Consider the following 24,157-nt stretch of genomic DNA (forward strand, 5'->3'; position numbering starts at 1 on the left):
AGTTATTTTAATTTTTAGCTCATTTGCTTCTGCTCATTGTATTCAGGGCTGTTGCCCCCAGCTTCAGTTAAGAGATTTTGGAGTATGAAGTCAGGTTGATGTGGGTCCAGTGTAACACCTACCACTGACTGGCTTATTGCTTCACCCTTCTGGGCTTATATTTTTTCATCTGTAAAATAGGGATAGAGTGCTTTTTCTTCGTATTAGATTGAAACGGAAGTGTAAAACTATTGATGGTATATAATAATGGTTTGTTGTTTAGAATCAGTTTTGTTTTCAACATTAGATTAAGCATAACAGTAATACAGATGTAAGTCAGAACCCCGAAAATCATGTAAGTGTTTAAGTCTCCTGGAAACGTTTTAGGGATTATACCTCACTGTTCATTAGTACAGATCAAAGGAAATACAGTTATATAAAATTGTTTGTGAATCACCAGCTGCTTTTCTATTTTGTTCCTCAAGGTGGAGCTCTTGTTTATCATATTGTAGTTTTTATCTTGACAAAACATAAAGAAGCAACAACTTTGAGAATATTAGATGTTCTGAGGTTTTTTTTTCTCTTTTAATAGGTATGACTGGTATCAAACAGAATCTCAAGTAATCATTACACTCATGATCAAGAATGTTCAGAAGAATAATGTAAATGTGGAATTTTCAGAAAAAGAGGTTATTACTATCTTCGAACTATCTTTTATTTTGAGATTACGTACTTTTATTTGCAAAATAGTATATTGCAGAATAGCCTATAGCAGTTTATCAGATACGTCATTTCTTCCTGAGATGTGGAAAATGCTGATAAAAATCTAAAGCATTGCTTCTCAGTTTGAGTGATTTTAAATTTTGAGACAAAAGTGTTTATACTGTAGGGTACAGCTAGATGTACATAATTTTCCTTTAGATTTGAAATTCACAGTAGAATCTGGTTGACAAATAATAAAAGACATTAATTAGTAAGATGTGATTTGGTACATTTGTGTGATGCACTTTTGTGAAAAAGATCTACTTATTTGTTGGGTGATTTATATGTCTTAGAATTTGCTAACCACGTGAAATTAGTATGGCCTCTAATCATTTGGTTTGCTAGCATTTACTAGAAAACTTTAATGATATTTAAGTTAGTGGTGGAAGTAGATGTCTTGCATATGAATACTTTTGTTTCATACTATATTTTGCTCTTGAGTTTTCTGGAGATTTAAATGTTAAATATTTGTTTGAAACATACTATTTTCTGTTATTTAATGATGTATGTGAGAATCCATGTAAAGGGTACCCGATAGAAAAAAAGGATTGAGTTTCTTAAATCTGGTACTCTATATAAAGTATTTAAAACAATCTGTAGCAGCGTTGAAATTCTATTCTTATATTCAGTTTAAGTGATCCTTCCTTATATAAATTATAAAATGTACTGCTAATTTTGTATTCATTAGTTGTCTGCTTTGGTGAAACTTCCTTCTGGAGAGGATTATAATTTGAAACTGAGACTTCTTCATCTTATAATACCAGAACAGAGCACATTTAAAGTACTGTCAACAAAGGTAAGACAATTTTAAAAGGGTTGTTAGTGTGAGCACCTGGCTAGCTGTCAGAAGAGCATGCAACTCTTGATCTTGGGGTTGTGAGTTCAAACCCCACATTGAGTGTAGATATTACTTAAAAATAAAATAGTTGTCAGTAGTGATGTTTTCAAAATCTAGAAATATTGGTCAACTACTCACCCATGTGATTTTAAGTTTATAGATCCTTTCAGGCACATGTCTTCAAATTAAAAACAATAATTTTTGAGTAACAATTTTCCCCTCCCAAAATTCTAGGACAGTGGAATGTAAAAATCAATTTAACCTCAGTAGTGTTTATATATTTATTAAGATTGGTATAATAGTTCTTAAAGAGGTTTTTTAAAAAGCAATTATCAGCCTCTATTTAAGATTTGTTACTGACAGTGAGTATCTCTTCTCTTGAACTTGTCTGTTTTGATGTACAAATACTTTCTCACCCTGTTTTATGCAGTTAAAAATACTACTGTGAAGATGAATCTGCCTGTTTTTTTTCCTGTTTTTTAATTAAGTTGAATTTTAGAATACTTTGTTAACAAGCGAATACTGAGTAACTCAAACTGTGGTTTGAGTAATTATGTAATTTTTAGATTTCTTTATATTTTCAAAAAGTATGCAGTGGAATTAAAATTCATATATTGTTTTAGATATCAATCAAAAGATGTAGGTAGTATAATTTAACAGGACAGGTACTGAACTGAAAAATCAAAAAAATCTGACTCTGGTTCTTTGTGAATTTACATTGTCACAAAATTATTGTAGGTGTAAATTTTCACTGTATAAATGAGAGATATGGACTAAATGAGTGCTGAAATTTTTTCATCTATAAAATTGTATGGAGATATGTAATGAGTTAATGACAATAAATGATATAAGTAGATTTTTTCCATTGCTACACCTTCTTTACAAACATGTCCTGCAACATGCTGTGTTATTAATTATTGAGTTTAAGTTCTAAGGCTGGGTGAATTTTCATATCCTAGAGTAGAATCAGGTCAGCTAGTGTCAGGGAGAATATGGTAACTGGCTTTGCGGAAAGAAGAGGGTATCTGCCGAGCGTTTGAGCAAAAGTGCAAAATAAAGAAGTGGTCATTTTTTGCATCTAGTTAGAAATGATTTGCCCACTAATTTATTTAAAGATTACAAAGTACAAAGCTGTTAAATTATGAGGGGGAGAGAAGAAACAGTTGTTTGGAAGATAGAAAGTAGGTGGGAAAAAGGAATGAAATCTTACCAAGATTGTAGTCCTTTTGACCCTATCCACATAGTGTAGAATTTGTTTAGTAAAAGAAGATGGGTAAGTAATCAACTACAAAACTATGGCTAGATTTGGGAGGGAGACAGTTGAGAAAATTACGAATTAGGCATTTTCCTACATACGGTATTTTTATCAACAGGTTGTTAATGCATATTCTTTTGAAGTAGTTTATTTTATTTTATTTTTTTTTTCAACATTTATTTATTTTTTTGGGGACAGAGAGAGACAGAGCATGAACGGGGGAGGGGCAGAGAGAGAGAGGGAGACACAGAATCGGAAACAGGCTCCAGGCTCCGAGCCATCAGCCCAGAGCCCGACGCGGGGCTCAAACTCACGGACCGCGAGATCGTGACCTGGCTGAAGTCGGATGCTTAACCGACTGCGCCACCCAGGCGCCCCCTTTTGAAGTAGTTTAAATGGAAGCTGACTTGTGTGAATAGATGGCGTAAATGACTTAAAAACTTGTGTTAGTGGGTCGCCTCATGTAACTTATGGAAGAATAGTATTTGTGATAATAAATACAGAAGTCTGTGTGGCTAGAATTGAGGATGTTAACGAAGCACTGTCATCTCTTATTCTTTATTTTCCTTTGAGTCTTGAGTACTTCTTGAATCTGACCATTTTGCAGTGCTCCTGCTGTGTTCCCAGTTACCTTTTTTGTGCCTTTCCTCTTTCTTTAAATGCTACATAACTATTTTTCTTTTTTGTGCAGTAGTTTATGTATACATTTTATTTCCCTTGCATTTAGTCTGTGAGGATAAGAAGCATGTCATATTTATGTCTTTGTATATGCTCCAGGTAAGATTGGCTCATAAAGTATAGGATGCCCCATTAATTTTACAAACTGAATAATTTTTTAGTGTAAGTATATTCCATTTGCTAAATTTGTCAATCCTAGCCCTATGTGTTGTACATAGGGCTGCTCAGTAATTGTTCAGTGAATACATTTATTTAATTTTTTAAAGTTTATTTATTTTGGGCAGGGGGGTTAGATGGGGTAGAAAGAAGGGGGAGGGGACAGGGCAGAAAGGGAGAGAGAGAAAATCCTAAGGAGGTTCTGCACCAGCAGTAGGGAGCCTGACATGGGGCTCCAACTCATGAACTGTGAGATCATGACCTGAGCCCAAACTCTAAGAGTCAGATGCTTAACCAACTGAGCCACTCAGATGCCCCTCAGTGAATTAATTTAAAATGGATTCTGATGTTAACCCTTTGAAGTTGTTAGATTATTTTTATTCTTAGTTTTATAGATGAAACCAAGGTTCATGGGCTTTAAAAGCTTTCCCCAAGTTTACATAGTTACTAAATTATCCATCTTGGCCCAGGGGAAATACTTTCATTTCTGGAAAGCTAGTGCTTCTTTGCTTAGGTTTTTCTAAGTTCTAGATTAAAGAATTACCATTCTAAAGATGTGTAAAGAAGATGACTTTTCTTTTCCTTGCCGAAAGTAACATATATTAGTTTTGTTAGACCACCAACTTTTAAGCTGTATATTATGGGAAACAAATTGAAATAATTGTACTTAATTATATCTTAAGGGAAATGAAAATTTAGAATCTTTTTTCATACAGCAGAGGGAGACTGTTAAATACTGAAAATCAAATCTTTCTGTGGGTTACTGAGGTTTATTTAGTGATGACAGGAAGACAATAATGAAATCACATGGTTTTCATATGAATTCAGGTATCTTGAATCGTTTATGTGAGTGGAGAAAAGAATGCTTCTGGTCACAAGAAACTGCTTAAAATTAGAGATTCTGTAAAATGTGTGCTTTAAAGGGGTGATTTCTTTGGGAATTCGGTTTTTTTCTTTTCCATCTTCAAGGGTGAAGAAATGTTGCATATTCTTGTATAATCTTTGGTTAAGTGTTATTAATTCAAGGGAAATATAATTTGCAATGAAAATAAGAGAGGTGGCACCCTTCAATCAGTGAAATAGCATTTTTAACTAAATATTTTACAGTGTCCTACCTAGATTTTTCCAGGTCAGAATTCATTTTTTCAGTACTTCTGACAGTTATTTCTCCCTTTTATTGAATCCAAGCTTTCCTATCTGCCTCTTAATTCATTTTATTTATTAAGAAACTGTAGTGTTTCTTTTGTTCCGTCTTACTAATTTCATGACAGTATTCTCTGCTCACAATCACAGGCTTATAACTTAAGTGTCACCTGTGCTGTGAAATACTCATATTAAAGGTTAATATTCACTCCTCCTAAAAAAGTGGGAATTTTCAAAATGCTTTGTAGAAATATTCTTTGGGGTACCTGGCTGGCTCATTCAGTGGAGTGTGAAACCTTTGATCTTGGGGTTGTGGGTTCGAGTCCCGCATTGGGTGTAGAGATTACTTAAAAATAAAATTTAAAAAAAAATTCTATTCCTATTTCTAGTCAGAGCAATTTTTTGTATTATGTCTATAAAATATGAAGGCTTTTGACTGGAATTGTGGGAGGTAAAAATGTGTGTCTTTATTTTGAGACAGACCATGGCTCCCTTAACTTACTAAAATTTGAGAAGTTTCAGAGTGAATTCCTTTTCTTAATATTCATAGAAGAATCCTAATGATGATGTGATGGAGTTGGGGATGTCTGGGCAGGATGTAGAGACTTTTGAATTGTTGTTTTATGTCTTTTTGATAACAGTGGTGGTGGTAATTATGTTTTTAAATAATTAGTTGCTGATGATGCACAAATTGTTTTTGAAGTGTATTCTTTCCACCTTTTCTAATGCATATTCATGTATTTTCAAAAGAAAAGGACTTTACTGTAAATACTGTCTGTAGCTATCTTTTTAAATTTAGCCATATACTATGGATATTTTTTTCATGCGCTTAAATGTTTTACAGGAAAGTATTTCATTGCATGCATCTATTGTAGCTTAGTCAGTCCTATCTGTTTGACCTGTGTAGAATTATAGTAAGTATCTATTTTGAACGCTGTGTATTATCTACACATGGAATCCTAATGATTACTGTATGATATAGGTATTTTTATCACCTATTTACAGGTATAAACTGAATCCAGAGATGTTAAATACTTTGCACAGATTTTTTAGCTGATTATAATGATGATAAAGATAATAAGAACATTCAGTTATTTGCCAGATACAGTGCTCTATTCTTTTCATGCATGGGCTCATTTAATCCCCATAAGAACCCTAAATGAAGTAGACCCTATTAATCCCTTTTTACAGGAGAAGCTGAGGCTCAGTGAGATTAGTTACTTGCTCATGACCATATTTCCAGCAGGTAGTATCTATCTATGACTCTTCTCTAAAACTGATAGTTGTCTTATTTTCAACCTCTGTTTATCTGTGAGGAAGTAAGTAAAACTTCTAGCAGAAGACACTTCCAGCAAGTTGTCTATCTTGGTTGCCTCATCTCTAAAATATGGATGGTAATCTCCTTTTATAGCATTGTTCTTTTAACTGAGATGATGTATATGAAACACACGGTATGTAATAGTGCTCAAGAAACGTTACTGCTATAGTTATTTTATCAGATTATTTAGATTTTTATTCAGATTGTAAAAGCAATAAATGTGTATCATAGGAAATTTGGAAAAACGTAAAGGAGCAGAGAAAGTAATTAGTCTCACTATTGATGATATTTTGGCATACTTCTTTCCAGGAAACTGGAATATTTCCCTATATTTAGATCTTTCACTAGAGGTGATACCTGCTGGAATTTTTTTATGGGAATATCGCTTCTTGAATAATTTCTTCAAGGAGAGTAGACTGTGACCTTTTGTACTAATACAGTGCCTGGCCCGAGTAGACACAAAGCAGATATTTGAATTGTGCAATTAGAACTTTGGGGAAGAGGAACGCATGGGTGGCTCAGTAGGTTAAGCGTCCAACTTCGACTCAGGTCATGATCTCAAGCTCAAGCACCGCATCGCATCGGGCACAAGGCCCTCTTTGGATCCCCTGTCCCCGTCTCTCTCTGCCCCTCCCCAACTCAGTACTCGTACGCACTCTCTCAAAAATAAAAACATTTAAAAAAATTTGTTGAACTTTGGAGAAGATTTTTCAGTTTCTTGTCATTAATTACTGTTCTTTGCATTTAAAAAAATGATTATAAAATGACTTGAGTGTAGGGGCACCTAGGTGGCTCAGTCGGTTAAGCATGTGACTTTGGCTTAGGTCATGATCTCACGGTTCATGGGTTTGAGTCCCGCATTAGGTTCTGTGCTGACAGCTCAGAGCCTGGAGCCTGCTTCAGATTCTGTGTCTCCCTCTCACTCTGCCCCTCCCCTGCTTGTGCGCCCCCTTTCTCTCTCTTCCTCTTTCTCTCTGAAATAATAAACTTAAAAAAAATGATTTGAGTGTAAAAATAAAGATGGTAGTTGTGCAGTATGACTTCAGGAAGACTTGAGTTTATTATCAGATGAAGGGGTTAGATATAGCAATTAGATGTTTAAGAGAATGTTAGGAAAAATTACATTCTGAAGGTTGGGAACAATTATTTAATGACTACAGCCTTGAAACAGGTGGTTGTCAAAACTACCAGAAAAAGAAAGTTCAGCAGTAAACTGCCACAACTCATAGTGTCTGAGAAAGATGCCTTCACTGTCCCTCTGTAGCAGGAAGTGGGAGCTTAACCTCCTCTTAAGGTGGTATCTGGATGTCATGACCCTTTTGAAGTAATGGCTTCCCTTTAAATCTGAAGTCCTTTCATTGGAAAAAATTAAACTGTTCAGAGAAGACTTTAGAGGTGGGTGATAGTATACAAAATCTTGAGAACTGACAGTTTGGAACAGCAGGGATTGTCATTAGTAATCTGTGAATACTGCTTTGGGACATTCTTGAAAGCCTTCCTTGTGCATATGAGAGCAGCATTCAAGCACACTACCAAAGTTTTAAGTTAACTTTTAAATTATTTTTGACTTAAGTGAAAATAGAATAGCTTCTTAATAGTCACACTAAAAGTACCTGAAGTTGGGGTGGTGGTAACTCTGGAGGTACCTGCCAGAATCATTAAGACTTAACACTTCAATTTAAAAAGCATATATAAACATTGAAAGTGAAATACGTGTAAAAAAGAATTCACAGAAAATTAGTATTCCTCCTCACTTTTGTGTTTTCAAAAAGCTGCTTTAAGTGGTTTTTTATGTGCAGCTATTTTGGTGAATGGATTAAGTACAATTTCAAGTTCAGGTCAGCATGTCTTGATACAGGTTGTTACTAAGAGCTTTGACTTTGGCCTTATAAAGGCCTCTTTGTTCATACTACACAATTCCTCAGGTTATGGTTGTTTTTAGTAGATGTGAATGGTAGTGTGTGCTGCTCTTTAGGTGAAACGAGGAACTTTTTATAGACCCTGCGTAAGTGCAGGAACGTGAGGTGTGAATATAGGGTGCTCTGTGGCAGAGGTTAGTTAAGTATAGTAGTGTTGATGTATACACTGCTTGCCAGGTCTTCACTTCCAGATGAGTTGAAAATTAAAGAAGCAAAATGACTTTTTAAATTTTAGGATAATAGCTCTTTTCAGTAACTATTGCTGTGTCATTGCCAGCTGCTAGATTTTTGCCCCTTTTTGATAATTATTCCAGCAGTGATAACTTTTAAAATACTGTCACTAATATTACTATCACTTAATATTGTATATGAGAAAATATTGATAGCATTTTACTTTATAAAAATTAGTCATCATTTTAGAGAACTGTAGAGATTCTTATAAAATTGTTTTTACTTATGTAGAGTTTATTTTTTTATTTATGTAGAATTTAAACACATAAATTATGTTAAAAATACTGTACTTTTGGGTTGCCTGGGTGGCTCAGTCATTTGGGTGTCTGACTCTTGATTTTGGCTCTTTGATTTTTGAGGTCATAATCTCACAGTTCATGGCTTCAAGCCCTGTGTCAGGCTTTGTGCTGTGTTCTCTCTCCCTTTCGCTGTCCCTTTCCCCACTCATGCTCTCTCTCTCTGTCTCTCAAAATAAATAAACTTTAAAAAAATTTTTTTTAAATAGTGCACTTTTGGTCTCTTTTCCAGTGACATTTCATGTTTTTCTCATTATAAAAATAGTTTTGGGGCGCCTGGGTGGCGCAGTCGGTTAAGCGTCCGACTTCAGCCAGGTCACGATCTCGCGGTCCGTGAGTTCGAGCCCCGCGTCAGGCTCTGGGCTGATGGCTCAGAGCCTGGAGCCTGTTTCCCATTCTGTGTCTCCCTCTCTCTCTGCCCCTCCCCCATTCATGCTCTGTCTCTCTCTGTCCCAAAAATAAATAAACGTTGGAAAAAAAAAAAAATAGTTTTTGGTTACATTTCTGTGCTAAAGAAAGTACAAATCCTCAGAGACCACAACCCTTTCCATACCATCACTTCATGTCTCGTTAAAAATATTGGCAGATTTCTCAGTGTTTTAAGTTATTATGAAGTGCAGATTTTAAGGATTCTATCACTAAGTGCAGATGGTAGAAAGATGACCAGTAATTGCTAGTTTAAATGATTTATCGGATCTAAAGGAGTCAAAGAACCAGTGTGAATAGGCTTTTCTTTTTGTTAAACTTTGTATAATTTTTTTTTTTCATATTTACAAAAGTAGTAATTCTTTTCTTAGAAAAAATTAAAATATAAGGAAAACAAGATAGATGAAAGTGTTATGTGAGTGTATGTTAGGGTTAAGAATAGACCCTAGGGGATCGACCTTGATTAGAAAGTTAAAGATAAATTTCATTTAAAAAAAAAACAATTTTTTTTATGTTTATTTATTTTTGAGAGAGAGGGAGAGACAGAGCATGAGGAGGGGAGGGGCAGAGAGAGAGGAGAGGGAGACACAGAATCCGAAGCAGGCTCCAAGCTCCAAACTTTCAGCACAGGGCCCGATGCGGGGCTCGAAGTAACAAACCACGAGATCATGACCTGAGCCGAAGTCGGACGCTCAGCCGACTGAGCCACCCAGGCGCCCCAGTAAATTTCATTTTAATAAGTGAAGCTAGTCTAGCATTCATAAGCTCTTCATAATTTGCCTTACACCTTTTCCATCTGTAGTTTTTTACTGTTCTAACATAAATCTTGGACTTGGTGGCAAATTGGTCTTGTCCATACTCCCTGATGCTTTGTGTCCTTTCAGACCTCAGGGCTCGTTTTAGGCTGTTCCTTTTGTCTCCAGAGACCTCCTCTTTCCACCATTGTAAATGCTCCTACCCCTCAAAGCTCTGCAAGGTGTGCTAAAACTCTTTGTTTTTACACCCAGGTGTGATCTCTGCTGAGCTATTAGAACATTTATTTGCCTCATGGTCAACTTTATTGTAGTATCTTATATCTCACATACTTCAAGATGGTCAGGAACTTGTTTTTACTATTTAAAAAAATCCACCACATCTGTGAAAATTACAGCTTGTTCATATTGTATGTTTAATAATTAGTGAATGATTATGAAAATGGTAGCATTAGTTGTATTTTTTAATGTATGTTTATTTTGAGAGAGCGTGTGCGCACATGTGAACAGGGAACGAACAGAAAGCGAGGGAGAAAAAATCCCCAGCAGGCTCTGTACTGTTAGTGCAGAGCCCGATGTGAGGCTTGATCCCACAAACCATGAGATCACAATGCAAGCTGAAATCAAGAGTTAAATGCTCAACCAGCTGAGCCACCTGGGTGCCCCAGTTGTAATATGTTTATATAATGGTAGTGTTCTCCACTCTCAAACAGGTTAATGTGCACGCAAATGTAGTGATTCTATTAGAACAGGGTTTCTCAAAGGGGGGCACTGTTGACATTTGGGGCTGTATAAATCTTTGTTTTGGGAAGGTTGCCCTTTATGCATCCCTAACCCCCACCACGGGTGTGATGACCAACAATATCCATAAACATTGCCAAATTCCACTGGGAGGCAGAATCACCTCTGGTTGAGAACACTGCATTGGAAGAAAAAAACATGGATTTCAAGACTTTTTTTTTTTAAGTTTACGTATTTATTTTTGAGAGAGAAAGCATGAATCAGGGAGGGCAGAGAGAGGAGAGAGTGAGAATCCCAAGCAGGCTCTGCACCGCCAGTGTGGAGCCCTATGCAGGGCTTGAACTTATGAACAATGAGATCATGACATGAGCTGAAGTCAGATCTTTACCGACTGAGCCACCTAGGTGCCCCAAGACTCTTCTTAATTGTAGCTTATAGTGTGTATGTACGTTGTTTTTGAAGGGTGGCTTTTAAGTAGAAAAATAAATGTTTCCAAGTTCTTGAAATTTAACCTTGAATAATTTAAGGAAATGATCTCAAGGGTTCTATTAATTCTTATAAAAGTTTATGACTTGAGGAAATTGCATTTTTTTAATGTTTTGTATATTTTACATTGAATAATAAATTTTGTTTGGTGTTTTCTTCCAGATTGAAATTAAAATGAAAAAGACAGAAGCTGTGAGATGGGAAAAACTAGAGGGGCAAGGAAATGTGCCTACTCCAAAACAGTTTGTAGCAGGTTTGTTTTCTGACCTTGATGAGCTTTAAATTCATATTGTGTTATATAGTTGAAGTTAAATAGTAATGGACTTTCTTTCTGCCTACATTATTTATGTTCCCAAGGTAAAATACAATGAGTGTAAGAAGATTGCTCTGTAATGAATACAAACTAGCTTTTCATGTGAAGGTTCTAACTTCTTAAACTCAATACAAATGAATGGGGACAAAAACCCTGAGGGAGTTGGGATTTATTGTTTACCAAGTTAATGTAGGATATCATTTGGGGGTTGTTTTTGTGTGTTGCCCTTTCCTATTACTTCTTTTTGGGTTGCAAGTGAATTAGTGGTTTATTCTCCTGAAATAGTCTCTCTTCTTCCCTTTCCCTTTTATTTCTTTTTTTTCTCTTTCTTCTTATAGAATAATATAGAATATATTGTCAACTCTAATTTCCTGGAATTTCAGGGCTTGACAGTGTAAAGTATCTAACCCATTTCACTATATTGCTCTTTTAGTACAAGTGCTCATAAATAGGTCATGAAGACAGAAAAGCCCAGGAGAAGAGTAGAAAACTAGGGTCGATTGTTTTTAACCCTTTAAGGGACAGGCTACTTTATATTGGGTCAATTTTTTTTTTCTATTTTTAAAAAATTTTTTAAATGTAATTTAATTTTTTAAATTTACATCCAAGTTAGTTAGCATATAGTGCAACAGTGATTTACCCATTTAGCCCATCCCCCCTCCCACAACCCCTCCAGTAACCCTCTGTTCTCCATATTTAAGAGTCTTTTATGTTTTGTCCCCCTCCCTGTTTATATTATTTTTGCTTCCCTTCCCTTGTGTTCATCTGTTCTATGTCTTAAAGTCCTCATATGAGCGAAGTCATATATTTATCTCCCTGACTAATTTCACTTAGCGTAATACCCTCTAGTTCTATCCATGTAGTTGCAAATGGCAAGATTTCATTCTTTTTGATTGCTGAGTAATACTCCATTATATATATATTACATTGGGTCAGTTTTAAGTATATGCAGTAGACAGGTATTTTTCTAATGGAATATTTAATATGCTAGACCCTCCTAGAACTACAATCTAAGAGTGTATTTTACAGCATTGGCCTCATTAATGGGAGGAGAAAAATTTCTTTTTGATTAATGTTCCAATTTGATGACCAAAATGAGCTAACATTGTGTTTCAGCCACTTTTAGATTTTTCACTGCCTTCTTCTGTGACAGAAAACACATTTCCTTGTGGCACCTTTTAGAAAACCCTGAGTTAGCCAATAGATCATTTATTTTAGTTTTATTTTGAAAGTTGCAGAAATACTAAGAGTTTTCATGTGCCCTTCACCTGGCTTCCCTGCATGAGAGCATCATAACTAGTCTATAGTGTAATTAGCAAAACCAGGAAATTGACATCAACAGATAGTTTTTATATTGAAGTATTTGAAGTTGGTATTTAAGCTCTTAAACTTCTGCTTTCACACTTTATTTGAAAGACATAGGAAAGATGCTATGTAGTTCTTTTGGGGCTGACTCTCTGGGATTTGGGGGCTGAGGTTTATATATATAGTTCAAGTATTTTTTTTAAAGAAACACTTTAAATGTCGAATATCACTGAATTCTAACAACAGCCCTCTGAATTAGGCAGCCCTGTTTTATAGGCTCAGAGAAGAAGCAGATTGCTTAAGATCACCTGGCAATTTTCATTGTCGAGGACTAAACCCTGGTCTTCAGGATCTGGGTCTGGTTCTTACATAAACTCTGTATGTGATACTGGTTGTTCCTGCATCTTCTAACAGTGGAAAATCTGCTGACATGAGTATCTTTGCAATTGTTTGATATTATAATGAATGAGCAGGGAAGTTAGGTTACCATCCCTCAGTAGTTTATCTTTCATCTACAGGTGTTAAAATTTTTCTGAGATTAAATCTAAAGATTTTTAGTGTTACAGTGGCAGAGTTTTTCTAAACACAGTGCCTTGGATATTTCAGATGTTATTCCTCCTGTCCTGGTATATTTTTGTAAGGAATTAATATGCTTGTCAGATTCCTGTGTCCTGCAAGCTGGAGACTGCAGATAAGGGCAAGTTGCTTAACACGTTTGAGCCAGTTTTCTTGTGTGTAAAGTGGAAGTTAGAATCTGTGTTTTCATTCTCTGGGGAGTCAGCATTAGGATTAATTAAACCCATGTTTTTTTAGGCTCTTAATTTACTGTAACCTGTATTGTTTTGTTTGTTTGTTTTCTTTGGCTACTAGTGAAAATGTACATAGATCAAGAGGGGATTACTGGTAGAGGAAGAGTAGATTGGAAAACCATATGCTTAACCTAAATAAAACTGTGTGAGGTATTATGGTTTGGTTAGGTTTGCTGGGAGATAGATAGGGAGAAAGTTGGTTTATAGGCGAAGGGAAAGGATGGAACAACAAAATGAACAGTTAGTGGTTTCTCATTTCTGAACTATTTTGAGGAACGGGAGATAGAGAGGCAGTAGAGGAAGAGGGACATTCAGTGTGTCCTAATATATTTATAATAAATAATAAATACATATATATATTTTTTAACGTTTATTTTTGAGAGAGCGCATGAGCGAGGGAGGGGCAGAGCCAGGGAGGGACACAGAATCTGAAGCAGGCTCCAGGCTCTGAGCTGTCAGCACAGAGCCTGACCTAGGGCTCGAACTCATAAGCCGTGAGATCATGTCGGACCCTTAACCAACTGCTCCACCCAGGCACCCCTATATAGTTTTTTTTAGTGTGTCGTAATATATTAATAGAGAAACTTTGAATCGGGTGTTTTTTAAAGCTTTGTAGCTACACTTTCCAGTATAGTCACCATTGTACGTACTGAGCATTTGAAATGACTAGTCTGGATTGAGTTGTGCTGGAAGTATAAAATACAGATTTTGAAGATCTTATGAAAGGAAAATTACAACATATCTTAATATATTTATATTGATTTTGTGTTGAGGTTGATACAGTTTTGAATATATTAGGTTAAATATTAAAATGAATTTCATCTGATTCTTTTTAGTAATGTGGCTACTAGAAATTTTTAAATTATGTATGTGGCTCACATTTGTGCCTGCATTGTATTTCCATTGGAGAGTAAACAGCACTGCTCTTATAGCTACTATGTAGATTAGTTTTTAATTATTTGTGTGGGGGTGGGGTGGGTGGGTGGGGCTCTTGATTCCATTAGTCTTTAGGGTAGTCTTGGCAGTGCCCTGAGCCCCTGGGCTAGTCAGTAGCCTGTCTGGCTGCAAGCAGCTTCCATTAACTTCAACGTGCCCTACAGATACTAAAGTTTTCTATGTGTGCGTTAGTGGACATTGAGCTCTGGATTATTGCCTGGTGTATTTTTCATCATTTAAGAAGAATTATTATTTCCTATCAAAGTAATCAAATATTTTAACGTGGAGAGAGGATGGAGTCTTAACTCACTGTCTAATTGTATGGATAATTACTTATATTTTCAGTTTATACTTTGAAAGATACAGGAGTACCTCAGAAAAACTAAGCCACATTTTTTATTTAAAGTTTATTTGTTTTGAGAGAGCACATGAGCAGGTGAAGGGCAGAGAGAGAGAGAGAGAGAGAGAGAGACAGAATCCCAAACAGGTTCTGCATGATCAGTGTGCGGATCCTGACACAGGGCTCAAACTCATGAAACCATGAAATTATGATTTCAGCCAAAATCAAGAGTCAGATGCTTAACCAACTGAGCCATCCAAGCACCCCAAGGAAAAGCCACATTTTTAACATTTATTAAAATCTTATTTATAAGAGAAATTTCTTAAGCATCATTTTAAAAAACACTATTTAGGGGGATGGGAGGGAGGGGAAAGTGGGCGATGGGCATTGAGGAGGGCACCTGTTGGGATGAGCAGTGGGTGTTGTATGGAAACCAATTTGACAATAAATTTCATAATAAAAAAATAAATACAAACACTATTATTATTTATTATCTTTTATTATTTGTACTATTTTTGCAACTTTTCTATAAATATAAAAGTTCCAGTACACTTCTCACCCAGTCCCCCCCATTATTAACACAAAGAGTCTGTTTTTAATCTAATCTTGGATAATGTACCAAAAATGTACACTTTATTTTGCTCAAAAAAAATTCCCAGATTTTACATTATACTGATTCAGTTTTGATAAGTGTAAGTCTGATTGTTGATGTATATATCAGAAAGATATTTATTAGAGGGGTGCCTGGGTGGCTTAGTTAAGTGTCTTGATTCTTGATTTCAGCTCAGATCATGATCTCACATTTTGTGAGATAGAGCCCACGTCAGGCTCGATGCTGACAGCGTGACAGCGTGACAACGTGACAATCCTGCTTGGGATTCTGTCTCTCTTACTCTCTGTGCCCCTCCCCAGGCCTCTCATAAATAAATAGATAGATAAATAAAACACTGTCTCTCCCCCCCCTCAAAATTAATAAACTTTATCCAAAAAGACATTTGTTATAAATATGAAATTCAGTGAACTATAAACTGTTACAATGTTCTTTATACCACGGTCACAAAGTTTACATATTTTTGACATAGTCATCACGTGTTGATTAATCACTTCTATCTTTTTTACTCTATAGATGTAAAGAACTTATATCCGTCATCATCTCATTATACAAGAAATTGGGATAAATTGGTCGGTGAGATCAAAGAAGAAGAAAAAAATGAGAAGTTGGAGGGAGATGCAGCTTTAAACAAATTATTTCAGCAGATCTATTCAGATGGTTCTGATGAAGTGAAACGTGCCATGAACAAATCATTTGTAAGAACATACGCTTGAAAAAAGCATACTTTAGTAGTAAATTTCAGAAAATTTAAAAGAAATTAGGCAATTTTAAACAAAATTGCATGTACTGTGGTTTTGAATAGGCTTCATCTGAACATTTCTTCCCGCTCTAAACTTAGACTAATTATTGAGGAAGTTGGAAACTTGTGGGGTAGTTGAGAAGTAAGTGGTTTATTCCAAATAAATATGTTTTAGTTATTAAGTTAGAACTTGGAAAGCTTAAGAAATACTCTAATTATGGTAGTTGGATTTATCACGGTAGCTGAAGGCGCTTCCGTTAGAACCATGTATAGCCTCAGTGTCAGAGATGAAGAACATAGAGGGGAAACTTCCAGAACAGTGTTTGGCAAGTAGAAGGTGCATGTTAATTATTCATTGGTTTGTTAATAATTTTGTCTATTGAATAAGAAAATTTAGGCCTTTGCCAGACAACAGATGCCACCTAATTAGGCCTCAAGTTTTGGAATTTTAATGACAAGTCCTCACTGTAGAACTGTATTGATTATTTTGCTTGAAGATGTAATCCTTTGACTTTTACCAGTAGCTTTGGAAATGTCACTCTTCTTTCAAGGGATATTCAAATTAGCATTTAGTTAATGTCTTAGAAACTCAGATATTCCACATAAGTTACTATGTCATAACTTGTCATGATTCAACTTTTCACTGTTGACTTAAAAAGGTTTTCTTTTAATTAAATTTCTTACTTTGAGATAATTGTGGATTCATATGCAGTTATAAGAAATAATATAGAGAAGCCCCTTGTATCCTTTACATAGTTACCCCTAGTGGAATCTCCTTGTAAAACTACAGTACAGTATCACAACCATGTTATTGATAGTTAGGACAGAGAACATTTCCACTGCCATAGGATTCCTTTGTTCGTGTCATTTTATAGCCATACCCACTTCCTTCCACCCCTTCCCCTCTTTAAACTGTACCACTACTAATTTGGCAAGTCTTTGGGAGATACATAGTTTGCAAATATTTTCTCTCAGCCTGTAGTTTGTCTTCTTATTTTCTTGATGGTCTTTTGCAGAGCTAAAGTATTTCATTTCGATGAAATCCAGTTTATCAGTTTTTTCTTTTATGGATCATGCTTTTAGTATCAAGTGTAAGAACTCTTTGCCTGGTTCTAGATCTGAAAGATTTCTGCTGTGTTTTCCCTTTCAATAAAACTTTTATACTTTCACTTATTACATTGAAGTCCATGATCTATTTTGAGGTAATTTTTATATAAAGCAGAGATGTAGGTTGAGGTTTTTGGCGGGGGGGGGGGGGGTGGTGTTTTTGGCCTATGTGTGTTCAGTTGCTCTAGACTGCTTGTTGAAAAAGCTGTCTTTCTTCCCTTGAACTGTTTTTGTGTTGCTCGAAAATCAGTTGAGCATATTTGTCTGTTTATTTCTGAATTATTTCATTGATCTGCATGTCTATCCCTCTGTTAATACTAGTCTTGATTATTTTAGCTATGTAACTTTTGAAACCAGGAAGTCATTCCTTCTACTTTATTCTTCATTTTCAAAATTGTTTTAGATATTCTAGTTCCTTTGTGTTTCCACATAAGCTTTAGAATGTTTTGTCTGTAGGTACCAAAAAATCCTGTTGAACAGTATATAAATTTGGAGAGATTGACATTTTTACTGTGTTGAATTTTCCAGTCCAATCTTTGATTTCTTCATCAGTATTGTGCAGTTTTCAGCACATCCTGTACATGTTTTGCAAGATATACCTAAATATTTAATTCTTGTTTTGAGTGATTGTAAATGGTATTGTAGATTTAACTTTGGTGTCCATGTGCTAGTATTTAGAAATACAGGTTTGTTTGGTTTTTTTTTTTTTGGTTTATCTTACATTCTGACCTTGTTGAACTCACTTATTCTGGGAGATTTTTTGGTAAATTGCTTGCAGTTTTCTAGGTAGACAGTCATATTTTCAAATGGGGACTTTTTTTTCCCCTCCTGATATTTGTGGCTTTTCTCTCCTTTTCTCTCCATATTGCAGTGGCTAGAATTTGCAGCACTGTGTTGAGTAAGAGTGGTGAGAGTGGATATTTGTGCTTTGTTCCCCAGCTTAAGGGAAAACTATTCATTCCTTCACCATTAAGTAGGTTAGCAGTAGGTTTTTTGTAGATGCTATATCAGGTTAAAAGTTCTCTATTCCTTGTGTGAGATTTTTATCGTGAGTGGCTGTTGACTTTTTGGAAGGTAGCAGTTAGGCTCACCACTATACCACCAACACTGCACAGCTGTTGGCTGTTGGCTTTTTGAATTTGAATGCTTTTTTTCTGCAGTGATCAATATGATTATGTAATTTTTCTTCTTTAACCTGTTAACAGTGGTGATTTTGTATGATTAATGTGACTGATTCAACTAGAACCAGCCTTGCATCCTTTGGATAAGCCTCACCTGGTCATAGTGTGTAATTCCTTTTATGTGTTGTTCAATTCTATTTTCAGATACCTTGTTAAGGATTTTTGTATCTGTATCATGAGGGATATTGGTCTGTAGTATTCTTTTTTATACTGCCTTTGTCTGGTTTTGGTATCAGTGTAATACCAACTTCATAAATGAATTAGAAAGTGCTCTATCCTCTTCGGTGTTTTAGAAGAGATTGTGTAGAATTGGTGTTAATTTTTTCTTTAGTGAAACCATGTAGGCCTGCGCATTTCTTCTTTTGGTGTGATTTTAAATTACAAATTTAATAGTTAATAGGACTGTTCAGATTATCTATTTCATATTGAGTGTCTTGTGGCAGTTTGTGTTTTTGAGCATTTATTCTGTTTTATCTAAGCTGTAGTGATATGTGCGGAGTCTTTAGTGATACTCCATTTCATTCCTGTGATGGCAATTTGTCTTTTTTTTTCCCCCAGTCTTGATGTAGAGGTTTGTCAATGTTAGTGAATTTTTTTCAAAGAATCAACTCTTTGTTTACTTCATTTTTTTTCAACTTTTTATTATAAATTTCATTCATTTCTGCTATTTTCTCCTATCTGCTTGCTTTGGGTTTATTTTGCTATTTTTTTAGGTTGTTCAGATGTGAGTTTAGATTATTGATTTGATACTGTGTTTTCTTTTGTGTGTGTTTATGCTGTAAACTTCCTTCTTAGGGTTTTAGCTCTCTCACAAATTCTAATGTTATATTTTCATTCAGTTTTATATGTATTTTGATTTCATTTGAGACATCACATGGTTTGTTTAGAAGTATGTTGTTCAGTTTCCAAGTGTTTGGAGATTTCCATGTTATCATATTATTACTGGTTTCTAATTTTATTCCATCGTGATTTGAGACCATGTATTTTATGATTTACATTCTTTGTTTTATTGCCCAGCGTTCAGTCTATTTCAAGTGTATGTTTCACTTGAAAAGAAGGTATATTTTGTTGTTGGGAGGAGTGTTGTAGAAGTATCAATTTTACCTTTTATTTTTATTTTTTCTATTTTTTAATTTTATTTTTTAAAACTTACATCCAAATTAGTTAGCATATAGTGCAACAATGATTTCAGGAGTAGATTCCTTAGTGCCCCTTACCCATTTAGCCCATCCCCTCTCCCACAACCCCTCCAGTAACCCTCAGTTTGTTCGCCATATTTATGAGTCACTTATGTTTTGTCCCCCTCCCTGTTTTTATATTAGTTTTGTTTCCCTTCCCTTATGTTCATCTGTTTTGTCTCTTAAGGTCCTTATATGAGTGAAGTCATGATTTTTGTGTTTCTCTAATTTCACTTAGTATAATACCCTCCAGTTCCATCTACGTAGCTGCAAATGGCAAGATTTCATTCTTTTTGATTGCCGAGTAATACTCCATTGTATGTATATACCACATCTTCTTTATCCATTCATCCATCAATGGACATTTGGGCTCTTTCCATACTTTGGCTATTGTTGATAGTGCTGCTATAAACATGGGGGTTCATGTGTCCCTTTGAAACAGCACACCTGTATGCCGTGGAGAAATGCCTAGTAGTGCAATTGCTGGATCATAGGGTAGTTCTATTTTTAGTTTTTAGTTTTTTTTTTAACGTTTATTTATTTTTGAGACAGAGAGAGACAGAGCATGAACGGGGGAGGGTCAGAGAGAGGGAGACACAGAATCTGAAACAGGCTCCAGGCTCTGAGCTGTCAGCACAGAGCTCGACGTGGGGCTCGAACTCACGGACTGCGAGATCATGACCTGAGCTGAAGTCGGCCGCTTAACCGACTGAGCCACCCAAGCGCCCCACTATTTTTAGTTTTTTGAGGAACCTCCATACTGTTTTCCAGAGTGGCTGCACCAGCTTGCATTGCCACCAACAGTGCAAAAAAGATCCTCTTTCTCCACATCCTCGCCAACATCTGTTGTTGCCTGAGTTGTTAATGTTAGCCATTCTGACAGGTGTGAGGTGGTATCTCATTGTGGTTTTGATTTGTATTTCCCTGGTGATGAGTGATGGTGAGCATTTTTTCATGTGTTGGTTGGCCATCTGGATGTCTTCTTTGGAGAAGTGTCTATTCATGTCTTTTGTCCATTTCTTCACTGGATTATTTGTTTTTTGGGTGTTGAGTTTGATAAGTTCTTTATAGATTTTGTATATTAACCCTTTATCTGGCATGTCATTTGCAAGTGTCTTCTCCCATTCTGTCAGTTGCCTTTTAGTTTTGCTGGTTGTTTCCTTTGCTGTGCAGAAAGAAGGTTTTTATTTTGATAGGTCCCAGTAGTTCATTTTTGCTTTTGTTTCCCTTGCCTCCAGAGATGTGTTGAGTAAGAAATTGCTGTGGCCAAGGTCAAAGAGGTTTTTGCCTGCTTTCTCCTCGAGGATTTTGATGGCTTCCTGTCTTACATTGAGGTCTTTCATCCATTTTGAGTTTATTTTTGTGTATGGTGTAAGAAAGTGGTCTGTGTTCATTCTTCTGCATGTCGCTGTCCAGTTTTCCCAGCACCACTTAGTGAAGAGACTATCTTTATTCCATTGGATATTCTTTCCTGCTTTGTCAAAGATGAGTTGGTCATACGTTTGTGGGTCTATTTCTGGGTTCTCTATTCTGTTCCATTGGTCTGAGTGTCTGTTCTTGCGCCAGTACCATACTGTCTTGATGATTACAGCTTTCTAATACATCTGAAAGTCCAGGATTGTGATGCCTCCAGCTTTGGTTTTCTTTTTCAAGATTGCTTTGGCTATTCGGGGTCTTTTCTGGTTCCATACATGTTTTAGGATTGTTTGTTCTAGCTCTGTGAAGAATGCTGGTGTTACTTTGATAGGGATTGCATTGACTATGTAGATTGCTTTGGGGAGCATCGACATTTTAACAATATTTTTCATTTCCAGGAGCATGGAATCTTTTTCCATTTTTTTGTGTTTTCTTCAATTTCTTTCATAAGCTTTCTATAGTTTTCAGTATATAGATTTTTCACCTCTTTGGTTAGATTTATTCCTAGGTATTTTATGGTTTTTGGTGCAACTGTAAATGGGATCAATTCCTTGATTTCTCTTTCTGTTGCTTTATTGTTGGTATATAGGAATGCAACCGATTTCTGTGCGTTGATTTTATTTCCTGAAACTTTGCTGAATTCATGGATCAATTCCATCAGTTTTTTGGATCTTTTAATTTTTGGTTTATCTTGATATTCTTGTGAAATCTGTATCCTTGCTGATTTTGTCTTATTGTACTGTCAATTTTTGCTTCACATATTTTGCAGCTCTGTTTGGTGCATATGCATTTAGGATTGCTGTATCTTCATGGTGGATTGGCCTTTTTTAACATATGTATATGTCATTCTTTAGCTCTGGTAATTTTCTTTGATATTAATATAGTCAATTCTTCTGTTTTTTGATTGTTTGCATGACGTATCTTGTTCTGTTCTTTTATTTCCAACCTATCTATATATCATGTTTAAATTGATTGATTCCTACTATTTTAAAGGGAATTTCTTGGAGACAGCAAATGGTTGGATTATGTTTTTTAATCTCTTCTGTCAGTCACTGTCTTTTAATTGATGTATTTAGATCATTTACATTTAATTTTTGATATGTTAGGAGTTTAAGTGTACCATTTTATTTTTGTTCTGTATTTTAATTTTGTTTTTCCTATCTTCCTGTGAGTACTTTTGATTATTTTTTAATTTCATTCTGATTTATGTATATTTTTTAGTGTGTCTTATTTGTATAGCATTTTTAGTGGTAGCTCTGGATATTACAGTAGCCATATTATACATAGCTTATCATAGTTTACTGGTGTCATTTTTCTTGTCAGTTTGAGTGAAGTATAGAAACCAGACCTCCCTCTATGTTCTTTACCCTTTCTCGTTTATAATTTTCACAAATATTTCCTCTACGTACATTTAGAACCACATCATACAGTGTTATATTTTCACTTAACCATCAAATGTAGTTTAGAAAGCTCAAGAGAAAAAACAAATTCTTTTATATTTACCTATATTGTTATCTTTTTTCATTTGTAATGTTTTAAGATTCTGTCATTTGTTCTTTCTTATTTTAGAGAACTTTCTTTAATCATTCTTTTAGATCTGCTCATGACAGATTTTCTGTCAGCAAGGATTTCTTTGGGTTTATGCTGATTGGGGTTTGTTGAATCTGTAGGGTTAGGTGTCTTGACAAATTTGGGAAATTTTCGGCCATTATTTTGTTGAGTAATTTTTTAGTTCTGCCTCCTTTGTCTCCTTCCTGGAACCTGATGATATAAATGTTAAATACTTTGTTACAATTTTCACACATCCCTGGGACTATCTTCATTTTATCTCTTTTCTCTCTTTGTTGTTCAGATTAAGTGATCTGTATTGTCCTGGTTTCAAGATCACTGATTCTTTTCTCTGTCCCTTCTATTCTTTAGCCTATCTGCTTACCTTTTTATTTCAATTGTAGTTTTAATTCTGAAACTTTCCGTTTGACTTTTTTGTGTCTTTTTTTCTTTGCTGAGTTTTTCTATTTATTTTTTTCAAGTAACTTCATAATTCTCAGTTAAAGCATTTTTACTATGACTACTTTAAAATCTTTATCAGATAATTTTAACATTTCTGTCATCTCAACATTAGCATCTATTGATTGCCTTTAAAAAAAAAAAAAAGTATGAAAGTTTCCTGGTTCTTGGTGTTTTTTTTTACCAACAACAAGTGATTTTCATTTGAAACCTGGACATTTTCATGTTCTGCTGTGCAACCGGATCTTATTTCACCCCCATCTCAGTTGGCTTTCTTGCCCATCCGCTCTGGCAGAGGAAGGGAGGGCATCCCTTTATTATTGCTAGATGGAAGTAGAAATCCAGATACCCTAATCAGCCTCCTTATACATCTCAGGCATCCCCTTGTTACTGTTGGCAATGGGATAGATATTATATCTATGTGATTTTCACTGCCACCACAGGTGGCAGAGGAGGTGGGTTCATGGTAGCCCAGCATGGATGGAAGTCTAGGCTTCCCACTCAGCCTTTGCTGGCCTTGGGTGGGAATGGAACCATAGTTTTTATCTGTGGTGTTTAGCTGCAGTGGAGTGATTATAGTCTAAAACTTTTCTGTCTTCCTAAGTGGTCTTTTTGTCTAATTTTTTTGCTAGAGAAATCAGGTTTTTGTTGGAGCTTTATTTGTGCCTCTTAGTGTTTCCAGCTTCTTCAGCAGCAACTGTAAGACATGAGACAAAAAAGAAAACCCAGAGACTCACCACCATATTATGTTGTTCCCTGGCTCCCAAGGTCCCTAGCTGATTTGTTTACTTCCCTTCATCTTTTAGAGTTTTCTTATGTCTGTTTACATATATATAATGTCAGAGATTTTTAATAGTACTTTATGGGAAGAGTTGGCTAAAGTACATCTACCCTGTGTCCCCAGGAAGAGAAGTCAGTTTCAACATTGACTTTTTTAAGAGTGTGCTGGACAGAATAGTGTGTAAAATTTCAAAGATTATAGAATCTGCATCCATTTTCATACAGAGGCTTTGCTAGTAGTAATTGAACCATCTACACCCATAAAACAAGCCACGCTTTGTCAGCATTGACCTAGAACATACCACGTGCTATGGGAAAACAAACAAAATAGACTCTGATCTCCCAGTCTAATTGGGACAAAAAGACCAACATGTATAAAATACTCAGAGGGAAATGCTAAATTGGGGAAACAGATGTCTTGAGTAAATATCAAATTTCAAATTAAATCTTTCT

General features: G+C 35.5%; 1 protein-coding gene across 1 annotated transcript in view; it reads left to right on the forward strand.

The window, feature by feature from the left end:
* Window positions 1-24,157, forward strand: part of SUGT1 (SGT1 homolog, MIS12 kinetochore complex assembly cochaperone) — a 43,502-nt gene that overhangs the window by 16,996 nt on the left and 2,349 nt on the right. Inside the window, exons 9-12 of the mRNA XM_043579970.1 lie at window positions 572-668; window positions 1,430-1,537; window positions 11,143-11,233; window positions 15,810-15,991. Of these exons, the coding sequence (XP_043435905.1) occupies window positions 572-668; window positions 1,430-1,537; window positions 11,143-11,233; window positions 15,810-15,991 (478 nt within the window). The remainder of the gene's footprint in view (window positions 1-571; window positions 669-1,429; window positions 1,538-11,142; window positions 11,234-15,809; window positions 15,992-24,157) is intronic.

The sequence above is a fragment of the Prionailurus bengalensis genome, chromosome A1, assembly GCF_016509475.1.
Source record: "Prionailurus bengalensis isolate Pbe53 chromosome A1, Fcat_Pben_1.1_paternal_pri, whole genome shotgun sequence".
In the NCBI taxonomy this organism is placed as follows: Eukaryota; Metazoa; Chordata; class Mammalia; order Carnivora; family Felidae; genus Prionailurus; species Prionailurus bengalensis.